A 13,167-nucleotide genomic window follows, 5' to 3' on the forward strand; every position below is an offset into this window, starting at 1 on the left:
GTCTTCCATATGATCTAGTTATACCACTCCTGGATATTTTCCTTGATCCTTGCATAGCAATATGCATTGTAGCAGAGGTTGCAATAGTTCAGTTATGGAGCCAACCTAGATTCCAGCAACAGAGAGACAGTGGGGAAATGGAGAAGAAAAATCTGGAATGTATATACAATGGAATTATTTCCTCCATAAAGAAGTATGAAGTTATATCATTTTAGGAAAATGTATGTAGCTGAGATAATCATACCAGGTGAATTAAGGCAGTCTCAGAAAAATACGTTTCTGAGATTTATAGTTCCTAGGTTTTATGCAGATATATAAGATTACAAATTTATGTGTGACACAAATATGAAGATCAAACTGTACTCTCAGGAAATAAATGGGGCTAAAAGGAGGGAGGATGGGTAAAAAGGAAGAGAATGGTTGAAGGTTATGAGGTGGGACATGCTCAGCATAAAATATTTAGTAGTATAAAAGTGAGCTTATGTAGCAAGTATGATACCATACACAATGAACATAGACCATGGGAAGTTTAAAACATACATAGGAAATGAAAATGCAGTTAATAAGAAGTTAAAATTTAAAACATTGTAATCAGTGGCTAAGCATGTATTGATTATTTCAAATGTAATTTTTAGGGGCTCAGTAAGGAACATGGTAAATAAATATAAGTGGGTAAAATAAGTGTTTGACTAACTTGTGAATTCAAAGGCCTGTTTGAATGATGCCAGTGTTTGGATAGCAGTGTGCTGACTCATCACTGTTGTGTGCCAACATCTTTTTTACACTTACTTAGTTATATAGTGTGTATGCATGTGTGTGCACATGCATATATCATGGCATCCATGTGCAGATCAGAGGAAAACTTAGGTGAGTCAGTTTTCTCCATTCATCACCTGAGTTCTGGGGATCAGACTCAGGGCATCAGCCTTGGCAGCAGGTGCTTTTACCCACTGAGCCATCTTGCCAGCCCCCACTTCTCTTTTCCTTTAAAATATAAATATATGGTATTTGGAAATACATTGTCAATACTTGGCCTCATCTGTATTTTGGTTTTACTAGTAGTATATATTTCATTGCTGTTACTGATGTTGAATTTGGGGAGCTTTAATATGCAGCTCTTTTCACAAACGTAGACTCCTCACAAGGTCTGAGAGGATGCTTCATTGGTGAGATGGGGGCAGAACTTCCTAGGGAAAAGGCTGCTCATTTCGCTTTTAAATTATTACACTTGTCATGAGATGAAGCATTTGCTGCATTAGCTTTTCCAGGCTTTCAGCAAAAGAACAGGGCGATACAGGATGCTATTGTGTACTGCAGAGCAGTGTGTCTAAGAGTAAGACCACAGAGCTTCGAGCACAGTTGTCTGCGTTTAAATCTCAGCTCTACAAGGTACTAGCCATGGGACTTAAAAATACTTGTCTTAGCTTCACTTTCTTTGGCAAAACAGACATACTATGAGCTGTGTGCATAAGGCACTGGGGCCCGACACATGGTAGCTCTGTATGTGTTGTGTCCGTTCTAGTATCCAGGAGGCTTGGGCAAAGGGGTGGAGAGTTTGAGGCCAGCCTGGGCTATGGCATAGGATTGTCTCAAAGAAGAACGCAATGCCTAGTGCATAGTGAGTGTCAGTAACAGACGTTGCTGAACCAGAGTCTCCTTTTACGGTAGATTTGTCCTGATTTTAATATCAGAGCATTTGTTGTTAGGGTCATTAACATGTCTGGTGCGTTTTTGTTGCCTGTCAGGAGAACGTGATGTGTGTGACTCATGCCTTCCCTGCCTGAAGCACAGGACTGGGCAGAAAATATAAAAGACATCTTTCTTGTGATTTGAATTATATCTTGTACTTTTGAATCTGCATTTTTTTTCTAGATTTGATTCATTTCTGAGAAACAACAAGGCAGCTGAGTGATCAGCAACAGGCCAATGGATGCGGCCCCTGGAAGCAGTGAGTTCGTGAACAGAGTGTGGGTCCAGTGTGAGAGTGAGAGCTGCTTGAAATGGAGGCTGCTGTCCCCTGAGGCTGCGGCCAGCATGGACCGCAGCAAGCCCTGGTACTGCTTCATGAATGCTGACGCCAGCCACAACAGCTGCTCCGTTCCCGAGGAGGACTTTCCTGAAGAGTCTCAGTTCCTTGAAAGAGGGTATAAGATTGTCTATTCACAGCTTCCTCTTGGAAGCCTGGTTTTGGTAAAATTACAGAATTGGCCAAGGTAAGAAATTTATTTATTCTTTATTACTTATTAATTAATCATTACTCAATTACCGATTTCTTTAACTTTTGTTACATTTTCTTATGTTCATACATGTTTGTGTGTGTATGTGTGTGTCTCTATGTGTGTGTATACTTGTGTGTGTCTGTGGGTTGCAGTAGATCAAATACCAAGAGCCTCACACTTGCTAGGCAAATACTACTGCTAAGCTACATGCTCAGCCCTATGTTCTGCATTTGAAGTGGATTTGCCTAGTTCTAACTTTTTATCAAGAATTACTCATGTTATTAATAAGACCAATGTCCATGTTCAGAGCAGTCTTTGGCTCAGAAAATTGGGTGTAAGTTCAGTTTCCACAAACCTTCTGTCCACTCAGAACTCACCTTTGTCTCTGTTCTACCACACACCATGTGATTTGTTATAATTAGTGAACCTACATTGATACTTCCTAGTTATCTGTGCAGTTGATAGTGTGCATGAGGGTTCACCCTAGGTTTACACTCTGTTTTGACAGGTATAGTCTCCAGAGTGAGATCTTCATTCCAGCATGTGGGCCCTGAGGATGAACTCATGTCATCAGGCTTGGTGACCAGTGCCTTTCCCTACTGAGCCATGCCACTCGTCCCTTAATTGCTGCTCTCTGGTGCTATCTGTCTTCTGAATTGTATTCATTTTTCTGGTTTCTTAAATGGGGAGTTAGGTAATTTATTTCATCTCTTATTTTTTCCTTTTAATTTAAACAAAGCTACAATTTTTCTAAAAACTGTGATAAACATGCATTGTATTTTATCATTCATCTTGAAGTAGTTGCTAATTCTTCATTGAAATGTTATTTGTAATTATGTTTCTAAGTGATATTGAGAATCTTAATTATTTCATAGATGCTAAAATGTTTTTCATTAAATTTAAATAATTTATTATATTTTAAAGTTTTGCATTCTGGGATGAATTTTTCTAACTATATACTATGTACCTTCAGTGTATAAGTCTTAGATTTCAGTTAAACTTTCTTGACTTAAAGGCAATTGTACTGTTATATCATGGCTTTGATTTTTTACTTTAGGAGTCTATATTACTTAGGTAATTTATTATTTTTTTTCTTAAACTGTTTTCATCATTTGGCCCTTTAAAAAGTTAAATATTTTTCTTTACATATTTTGTTTTCCTGAAGGTACCAGTTGCTTTTTGTTCATTCCAGTATAGCATTCATTTTTGAAGTTTTAAAAATATTTTCATAGCCGAGTGTAGTGGCGCACCCCTTTAATCCCAGCACTTGGGAGGCAGAGACAGGTGGATCATTGTGAGTTCGAGGCCAGCCTGGTCTACAAAGCGAGTCCAGGACAGCCAAGGCTAACACAGAGACCCTGTCTCGAAAAACCAAAAAAAATTTTTTTCATTTAGTTTACTTTTTCCAAATCTTTAATCACTTGTTTTAAATTTTTTGTAACACACACACACACACACACACACACACACACACACACACATACACTCACTCACTATATCGATATTATTTTATTTATTTCTGTTAGTTCAACTTGAACTCTTGAGTACAATCTAATAAGATTTTGGGAATACTCTCAAAACCATTCCTCTGTGGCAAGCTTTCATCTTTTGGTATTTCTGTCTCAAGCTATTTTTACCATATTAAGTTAGTATTAGCGTCTCTTGCCCCTGTGGGGAGGGAGGAGGCTGGGGAAGTAAATGATGTGCTGTGTGGGCTGCCTGGCCTGATCTAAGCGCTTGTTCTCAGTCCTACCCTACAGCCCAGGCCTGGGGCCCGAGGAGTCCTGCAGAGCAGTGATTGTGCCTGGCACAGGGCGAAAGCCTACCACACAGGCCTCTGCACAGCTGCAGCGCCTTCCTACTGAAACTGATCAGCTATCCAGCCTCCCAGTCTCTAGAGTCTCCAGGGCCCTAATTTGTGGCTGCTCCTTGCTTTCAGTAACTGCCTACTGCCCCCAGACATGGATCTCTTCTCTTCTCCTGTGGCTACTGGACTCCAGGGTGTGATGAGGGAAGCAGTGGATTTCTTCTTCCTGCCCCCTGGAGAGCACCGGATTGGTTCCTACTGTTTTACATGCACTTTTTGTTTTGCCTTGCTTCATAGCTGTTCTGTCACCTTTTCCAGAACTATGAATTTCCTTTTCTCGGTTAGGCCAGCTCTGTGCATCCCTGGAGTCCCACAGGGGAAGACTCTAATCTAGCAACCAACCATGTTCTTTGCTCTTATTGATCCTACCCTCTCTGACTTTATTTTACCCCCAGCAGTTATTTTATTTTCAAACAGAGTTAACTTTTTCCTGGAAATGATCAGTTAGGTTTTAATGTTCCCAGGGATCCTCAGTGCTCTAACATCTTCTGATTGCCCCGCTGTGGTTTAGCCAGTTGCTCAGTTCAGCCTGGGGGACTCTCCAGTGAAGCGTGCCACCATTCGGCGCCCTCATTTCTCAGCTGTGTCAGACGACCTCCGTGCTACTGCCATCACCCTCTTTTCCTCTCACAGATGCCAACACTGTCCAGGCCTCACAGGGCATTGTAGTTACTGATCCTATGTTGGTGTGTATATAGGAGCTTATCACCAAGCTTTAGCATGCGTGTTATGTGGCAAGTGTAGTGCTGCTGCGTTTGCTCTGAGGAAAATTTACAGGATTCTGAGAGGGTGTCACCTTTCAGAACCCCTTACTAGTTTTGTAAGCTTTTATGCTACAAAACTTGAGTATATTGGCTTATGATCTTTTTCTCTATGAAGACCATAAAGGATCAGTCATAAAGAGGGCTGTGACATGCACGCACGTGCAGTCGGCCTTCCAGCCAGCATGCAGAGTCAGGCTCTTGCTTTCTCACTATTTTATGCTGAATTATGTTGAATGTTGCATAATTCCTAATACCTTAGAATGTGACCATTGGATGTAGGGCCTCTAAAGAAGTGATTAATTATAAATGAGACTTGTTAGGTTATTCTTTAATCCAATCTAGCTGCTGTTGTAAGACAGGGATGTGGGGATGCACATGCAGAACAGAGAGACTGAAAACACAGTAGAAAGGTGGTACCTACTAGCGTAGGAGAGAAACTAGAGGGAAGAAACCGCCATGCTCTGCTCTTGCTTCACCAGCCTACAGAAGCAGCAGAAAGCACATTTCTCTTGCTTTATCCATTAGGTTTGTGATATCTTGTTATAATAGTTCTAGCAAACTCATACACTAACTGTCTTAACAAATACGTGACCGCTGTGATCCTATTTTTTTCTTTCTTTTTCTTGAAGCAGGGTTTCTCTGTGTAACCTTGGCTGACCTGGACTTGCTTTGTAGACCAGGCTTGCTTTGAACCCACAGCAATTCTCCTGCCTCTGCCTCCCCTAGTGCTGAGATTACAGGCGTGTTCCACAGTGCCCACCTTGTGTCCTTTTTTAAATGAGAGCTTTTCTGGGAATCAAATGTGACCATATTGTAAAAATTATTATTCTGTCACATTAGTAATTAACAGAAACATTAATTGATTATATAAGATCCAGCATTTTAAGAAACATGTAATATGAATATTTACTGAAATTCTCATAATTTTAGCAAACATTTTGAAAACAGAGTTGAAAATGCATTTAAAAGCAATTCCCAAATGGGAAATTTGAAGTTTTAGTCATTGTAATTCAAGAAATGAATGTGTTTTTATCCTTCAATATATCTGAAAAACAAAAAGTTTAGGAGTTAGTAACTTAAGTAAAGGACTTAAAATTTCACATGAAATATGTTTTAATCTAGTCCCTAAATTATCTTTAGTTTGTGATTACTGCCATCAACAGGCCTGAAAATAACAGCTGCATCTCCCCTTCTTCAGAGAACAGAATGCATTTGACTGTGTATCATTTCTGTTCCTCTGTATGAGCTAAGTGAGCACACATTTAAATTTCAAATTAAGAAACTGAAATCTACTTGCATTGTTTATTTGATGGCACAAATGTATAGAATGATAATAACAAGATAAATTACAAATAGTAAAATGTAAAGATAGAACTAACCCACAAGAGACGGCAAACATCGGATCTTAATTAGCACTGCTCTAGATTCTGCACTGGAAAGACAGCTGCTGGCCACAGAGATTCTTAGCAGGAGCCCTGCCTGCTGGGTGTTTATTACCCTGAGGCTTTACAGTCAGCTCTGAAGAGCAGAAACTCCATTTTGCCAGTACTTAGAGTTACTGTTGCTCAAAGGAGTTGACTCAAAAAGGTAAGAGAGAAATGGATGTATCTCTAAAAATGCTTATTTAATTTTTTATATAATTAAAAACAGTTTTCAAGAGTGTAGGCTTCGTCTCTTGGTGTCACAGTTAATTTTCTTCCGCATTCTGGCACATGATACACGTATGACCCTGTAAAAGGCACACCCATGGCCTCTTGCTAAACAAAGGGGAGACGTTTTAAGTCATCCCTGTTTTCAGCTCACCAGTTATTTACATATACAGTCACGTGAGCTTCCTAGGGTTGCCGTAACAAAATGGCACACAGGAGCTGGCTTACGTAATGCACATGTCCTTTTCCTCAAGCTCAAGTCCCGAGATCAAGGTATCACATGGCTAAGTTCTTCCAAGGCTCTGTCCTTGACGTACAAATGGCCACCTTCTTGCCATATCTTCACACGCTCTACCCTCTGCGTATCTGTGTCCTGATCTCTTCCCACGGGACAGGTTCTCCTGAGCGTAGAGCCTGTCCTGATGCGCTCAGGTTGAGCTGAGTTCCTTGGAGGCTGTTGCTATGTTTTGAGACAGGCTCTCGTGTAGTTCAGCTGGCCCTGGACTCGTGATCCTCCTGCCTCCACTTCCCGAATGCAGAGGGTACGTACACACTGCACCATGTCAACTCGCTTAGTTATATCTTTAAAGATCTTTTCTATAAGTACAGTCACCTTCTGGGATACAGGAATTTAGGTTTTCGACATTTCGGTTTGGTAGGACACAGTTAAGCCCTGTGATAATGACAGACTTTAATTTCTCAAAAAATAAAAATGTATAAACCACACATTTTATGACACATGAGGGACCATAGCAAGAGCTAGACACCGTCAGAAACCGTTACGTGCAGGCTCAAGTGAGCATGTGGGTCTCCTGAATGACTTTAGCTCTCCCACTGTCCAGTGCTGGCTGCACAGAACCGGACAGGCGTGTGGGTTTTAGCACTGCAGTGTTAGATAGGGGTTAGGTAGATAGATAGTAGATCTTGAGCTATAAACTGTTGTCAGAGTTCTACCAGGGTTCTTTACCACCAGAGCCTCACTTGATTTCTGTCCTTTCTTCCTGTTTTATTTCCAGAGTGGTGGCAGTGTTGGTAAAATATTTAAAACTCAATTTACACTGGGCACGCTGGACACCTGCAACCCAGCACTCTAGAGGATTAGGCAAGAGGATCATCTGAGGCTAGAGGAGAAGAAAATTAAGTTTGCGTGAAAAAAATTTTTGTTATGGATAAAGAAATGGTTTGGATTCTAACACAGCATTTCAAAAATTTACATTTTGCCACTTGAATACAAAATAATCATTTAAATTTTAGAGGTGCAGTGTTCTAAGATGTTAACTATGTAAGAAAGTGTTGACTTAGTACATAGGACAAATAGGACATATGGCAGTGATTAGTGTGCTGCTTTATCTGAAAGCAAAAGGTAGCCATACTGAAACAAACTTCTCTGCCTCCTGCTCAGGGTTAGGACCTGGAAGCGCATGCTTGCTCCAGGCTCCACTTTAAGCAGCATTTGGCACTGTTTAAATAAGTAGTGGAGAAAGGCTTTTATATATTGTAGTAACTTTGCCTTTGGACTGTGTTGCAGCCTCAGATTTGTCATGGAAGCAGGGGATCTGGAGAAGCTGGGTGCAGTTCTCTTTCTCCTACCTGGTGATCATATTAGACACATTCACACCCTACACACAACAACAACAACTGTAACAACAAAATCTTCTTGAGAGTTCTGTCTGTAAAACCTGGTTTTCTTGCTTTAATAAAGGAGACAACAATTTCCTACCTCCTCAGGTTGGTGGGAAGTTAGTGGTGATGGTACGTGCCACAAAATGCTCTGGCACCTCTTGCCCGTTAGCTTGCCCAGGACACCAAGCTCCTATCCCAGAGTCCAAATCAGGACTAAAATGCCTGTTTAAAAATGCCTGTCATATTCTGCTTCATTTTCTACTGTAGCATTAAATAAAAATTTGAAATTATTTTTAAAATAATTTTTTAAAAACTCCAGTTTTCTTGGTGTTAAATTTGTTTGTTTGTTTGAGACATGATCTCACTATGTAGCCAGGCCAGCTTGGAACTGGATGTAGACCAAGCTGGCCTCCACCTCACAGAGCTCTGTCTGCCTCTGCCTTGTGAGTGCTTGGATTAAGGGCCTTAAATTTGTTTCCATTTATATCCATAATCAGGACATTTTAAAGATGATTGTGGCCTGTAAGTCTTTTAGTTTTCAGCTTTCCTTTTAATATAGAATGTAATAAATCAAATAAATAGAGCAGAGCGGGCTTTCTCATGTCATCAGGTTTTCAGGACTTGCTCTCTAATTTCCCATTTGGACTCCATATGGGATATTGCTTCCAGTTTTTGCTTAGCAGTGTTGTCATGGACCTGAGCTTTCAGCTGCTGATATGGAAAGAAAGATCAGGGGCTGGAGAGATGGCTTCCCAATTAAAAGTACATACTGCTCTTATGCCCCACGACACACTCATATCTATAATTAAAACTAATAATTAAAAGAAAAATCAAAATTAGGCAGAAAATAGAAAAATAAAAAGCTATGTAAGTGGGAACTGAATGTTCAAAGGGGAAAATGAATTCTATAGAGGTTTCTGTCACAATAAAGTATCTTTTTAAAATTTAAAATTTATTTTATGTTTGGGCCTTGTGCCTGTGGAGACCAGACAAGGGTATCAGATCTCTGAAACTGGAGTCGCAGACAGTTGTGAGTTGCCATGTGGAACTGAACCCGGATGCTCTGGAAGAGCAGCCTGTGCTCTTAACTACTGAGTCATCTCTCCAGCATCTAACCATATTTTTAAATATTTTAAAATAAAAGTTTCCTTAGAATTATGAGGATTTTTTTGCCAATCAGTGACTTGTGAGTGTATCAGAGAGAGAGGAAGGAACAGCTTAGAATGGAGGGGCTGCCTCTTCTGTAGTGTGCAGTGTCATCGCTGTTGGAGCTATGAGCTATTTTTCTGCCTATCACTTATCAGTCTATCTGTTATCTATTTGCCTATAGATATGTATCTATCATCTAGCTATAATCTATCACCTGTCACTTATCTTTAAGCTCTTACTGCTTTCTAGCTCTCTGTAATTGATTATCTAAAAATCTATCATTTACCAATAAGTTACCGTCTATGTGTGTCTAACATGGCCGTCATCTGTGTGTCCTCATCTCTCCACTGTCTATAGTAGGTATCTATCATCTGCCTGTCTTTCCTTCTTTCTTCTTTTTCTTCCTTCCTGTCCATCTACACAGCTTTCTCTCGCTTTGGCAGAAGCCATGTCAGTGGTTAACATTTTAGCAATGAATCATTCTTCTTGGCTAGAGTTAATTTAACTTTGCAGAGAATTTAATATCTCTTTTCCCTTTTTTGCCTATCGGTGGTGTCATATAGTTTCTGGATATCATTTCTCTTAGAATTCTTTTTTTCCTGTCTGTGACAATATCAAAACATTTTACTGTTTCAAAGATATAATTTATTACTTGTTTATTATCTTTGAAAGGTATAAGTAGGAATAAACTTGTCATTAAAGTTCAAAGAAATAAGTTCAATATTTGATTGTGACAGATGTGTTAGTGGCTTCTTTTTTTTTAAAGAATGAAAATGATTTTAACTTTTTTGTTGTTGTTGAAAGTTGGCCAGGAATACTTTGCCCTGATCCTTTCAAAGGGAAATATGTGACCTATGACCAGGATGGAAATGTGGAAAAGTATTACATAGAGTTTCTGGGTGAGCCACACTCCAGAGCATGGATGAGCGCAGCATTCGTTGGACACTTTAGCCTCACATTAAAGGTAGGTACAATAACATCAAAGCTTTATGCTCTCTGTAGTTTCTTTTACTTATTGTCAATTTTTATCTAAGATTTTAAAACATAATTATTTACATTTGGAATTATATAAACAAAATAATGCATAGTATGATTTTAAATTTAACATGATTTTTTCCCAAAAAATTGTGGATATGAACTAGAATTTAGAAGCTTTTCTCTTTCAATGGCAGTGTAATAAAAAACCAACTAAAGAATGCACTTTTGAAAATTTTTTTAGCTTAAAATTTTTTTTGACATATACATTTATATTATTATACATATATAATAAACTACATACAGCAAGAAGAGCAATGAAACAACCAGGAATCATATAAATGTTACGTTCACAGTGTTTGGCTATTTGTGTTTGGCAATCTTGAAGAAAACATCTTTTTTATCTTGGTGAGTCTAAAATTCTGAATGTAAGTCAATATTTATCATATCTAGTTTCTATCAACTTAAAACATCTATCAGACCTAAAAATGTCTTAACCCCTACATACCTAAGCTTAACTGTAAAACTAAACTATCTGATCTTGTCATTTTTTAAATTCTCCTGACACTTTAAGTTTTAGCATCAGCCACAGGAAATTAATTATGGAAACAGCAAGCTTTTCAAATTTCAAGCAGAGTATTTTATACACTAATTCCTTTGGTGTCTTTTTACTCTTATTAAACTAATTCACACATTATAATTAATTAATAGATTGGCATCTCAAGCTGGAGAGGACAGGTGAGCTGGGCCTGTTCTTAAGGAGCAGCCTGTTATTTAGGGTCTGCATCTGCCCTTAGCTTTCCTATTTCTTTCTATGTACCTGTACATTTTTTCTGTGTTTGGGTATCTAATAAGAACACTAAAATTCTCGAGAGTAAGTGCATATACAGGGAAAGTAGGAAATTGCCATGTACACTGAATGGCATGCTCAGGCCTAGAGGGCCTGGAGGTAAAGGAAAGGGGCACTTACATTCATAGACTCACTGTTTCCTAGAGGAAATCAGGGGCCAGATTAATAAAATAAATGAATTTATTTATAGTTTGGCCAAATTAAGGAGGGAGATTTCTAGTTTCTCTCCTCGTTACAATTTTATAGAAAAGACAAAACAAAAGCCAGGAAATGTGCATGTGTTAATTTAAGTTGTCAGAACCTGGACTTGTGAATTTGCTTCCTGGAATGCAAGCCCATCTGCGGCTGGCCCCGGCCTTCACTCTTTTCTCTCTTCCTCCAGCATAGGCGCATTGTCCCGACAGTCTACCAGCCAAAGGGAGGGCACAGCTGTGTCTCTGGGCAGTCTGTCTTCCCCTGCTAGTTATTGCAAGCCTACAGCTACTACAACTAAAAGGGGAGGATCTGGTTCCTAGAGTTACCACATTGTTGTTGTTAGATGTCCAGATTGCAGTGAAAATTCATAAGACTGTAAAGAAACAAGGACCTGTGGCCCATCTAAAGAGAAATAATCAAAGTGTCCCAAAGAAAGATCTGATGACAGACGCAAGAGACAAAGGCTATAAAGCAACTGCCTGAGGACGCTTACAGAACTAAAGGGATATGAAGAATCTATGCAATGTCATATGGAAATATCAGTAAGAAAATAGAAAACTTAGAAGTAAACACCAAAATTCTGTGTGTGTGTGTGTGTGTGTGTGTGTGCGCGCGCGCGCTCGTACACGTACGTGTTTGTGCATATACATGTGTACATGATGATGCTGGTTGAACCCTAAGTCTCAAACTTTCTGGCAAAGTAGTCTACCAATGAGTTATGCCTCCTGCCCAAAAAGGAACTCCTGAAGCAGACAAATTCAGTAACCAAATGAAAAGATTATTTTAGGGAGCTAGAAGCAGATTTCAAAAATCAGTAAAAGAAAAAAATTAACAAGCTTAAAGAGATTTGAGGTCTAAAAACCAAAAAATGATGAAAGAAAGGAAAAGAGAGTCTAAGGGACTTTTGTGACATCGTTAGGTCAGTAGAGTTTCAGAAGGACTAGAGCAATGGGAACAAAGAGCATCTGAAAAATAGTGGTCCAAAACTATGTGACTATGATGGACGCCGTCTATATGAGTGTCCAGAAAACTAAAGTAGGATGAACACACAGTGGCGGGAAGGAGACGATCAAACCAGACAGTGGCGAGGAGAAGCTGGATAAAGCAGGAAGATGGAGCTCCTTCCGTATGCGTGTTCTTACTAAGAGTAGCCACAGCTTCCTGTCAGAACCTACCCTGGTCCAACACAGCATGCTATGATATAGTCAAATGAGTCAAAGAAAAAATGTCAATAAGAAGCCATGTCTGACAAAACTGTCCCTCAGAATTGACATAAGTCAAGACATTCCCACATAGTGAAGCGGAGAGAGCTCATTGCCATGAAGTCTGTCCTGCATGAAGTACTCACAGGAACCGGTAGGGTGAATTGGAAGGACCCTAGTCAGTGCCTTGGAGCCTAGTGAAGGAATAATAAAAATATCAATAAAGATAAGTACACGAGAGAATGTTAAAACTAGCATTGTAACAATGTTTTGTAACTACTTTTCATATGCTACCTGATTTGAGGTTAACACCTTAAAATATTTTAGAGTCAAGTGTCATTATAGCTTTTATTCACATTTTTATGTGCACAAGAGACTAATTGACATAAAATAATTAGCTTATATCATAGACTAAAATAAAAATGTCATTTTATACGCTCAAGAACTGGAAGGATTGGAAAGAAGTGTTGGGCTGAAGCTTTCCCGTACTGCCAAAGATAGGCTGTTGTAAAATAAAATTTCTGTATTATTGGACTCAGGTTTAAAACATTTATTTCTCGTTATTAATGTTTATGAATGTTTGTCTGCATGTATATAAGGGCACAGTATGGGTACCTTGTGCCCATGGAGGCCAGAAGAGGCTCCTGGAAACCCAGGAACTGGAATTGAGGATG

The 13,167-nt window shown here is 39.2% G+C and overlaps 1 protein-coding gene across 1 annotated transcript in view; it reads left to right on the plus strand.

The window, feature by feature from the left end:
* The window catches only part of ZCWPW2 (zinc finger CW-type and PWWP domain containing 2), a 103,719-nt gene that overhangs the window by 22,939 nt on the left and 67,613 nt on the right, over positions 1-13,167 (plus strand). Inside the window, exons 2-3 of the mRNA XM_084754930.1 lie at positions 1,873-2,213; positions 10,076-10,235. Of these exons, the coding sequence (XP_084611056.1) occupies positions 1,927-2,213; positions 10,076-10,235 (447 nt within the window). The 5' untranslated portion in view covers positions 1,873-1,926. The remainder of the gene's footprint in view (positions 1-1,872; positions 2,214-10,075; positions 10,236-13,167) is intronic.

This window comes from Acomys minous (assembly GCF_964271855.1).
Source record: "Acomys minous genome assembly, chromosome: 13".
NCBI classification, from domain to species: domain Eukaryota; kingdom Metazoa; phylum Chordata; class Mammalia; order Rodentia; family Muridae; genus Acomys; species Acomys minous.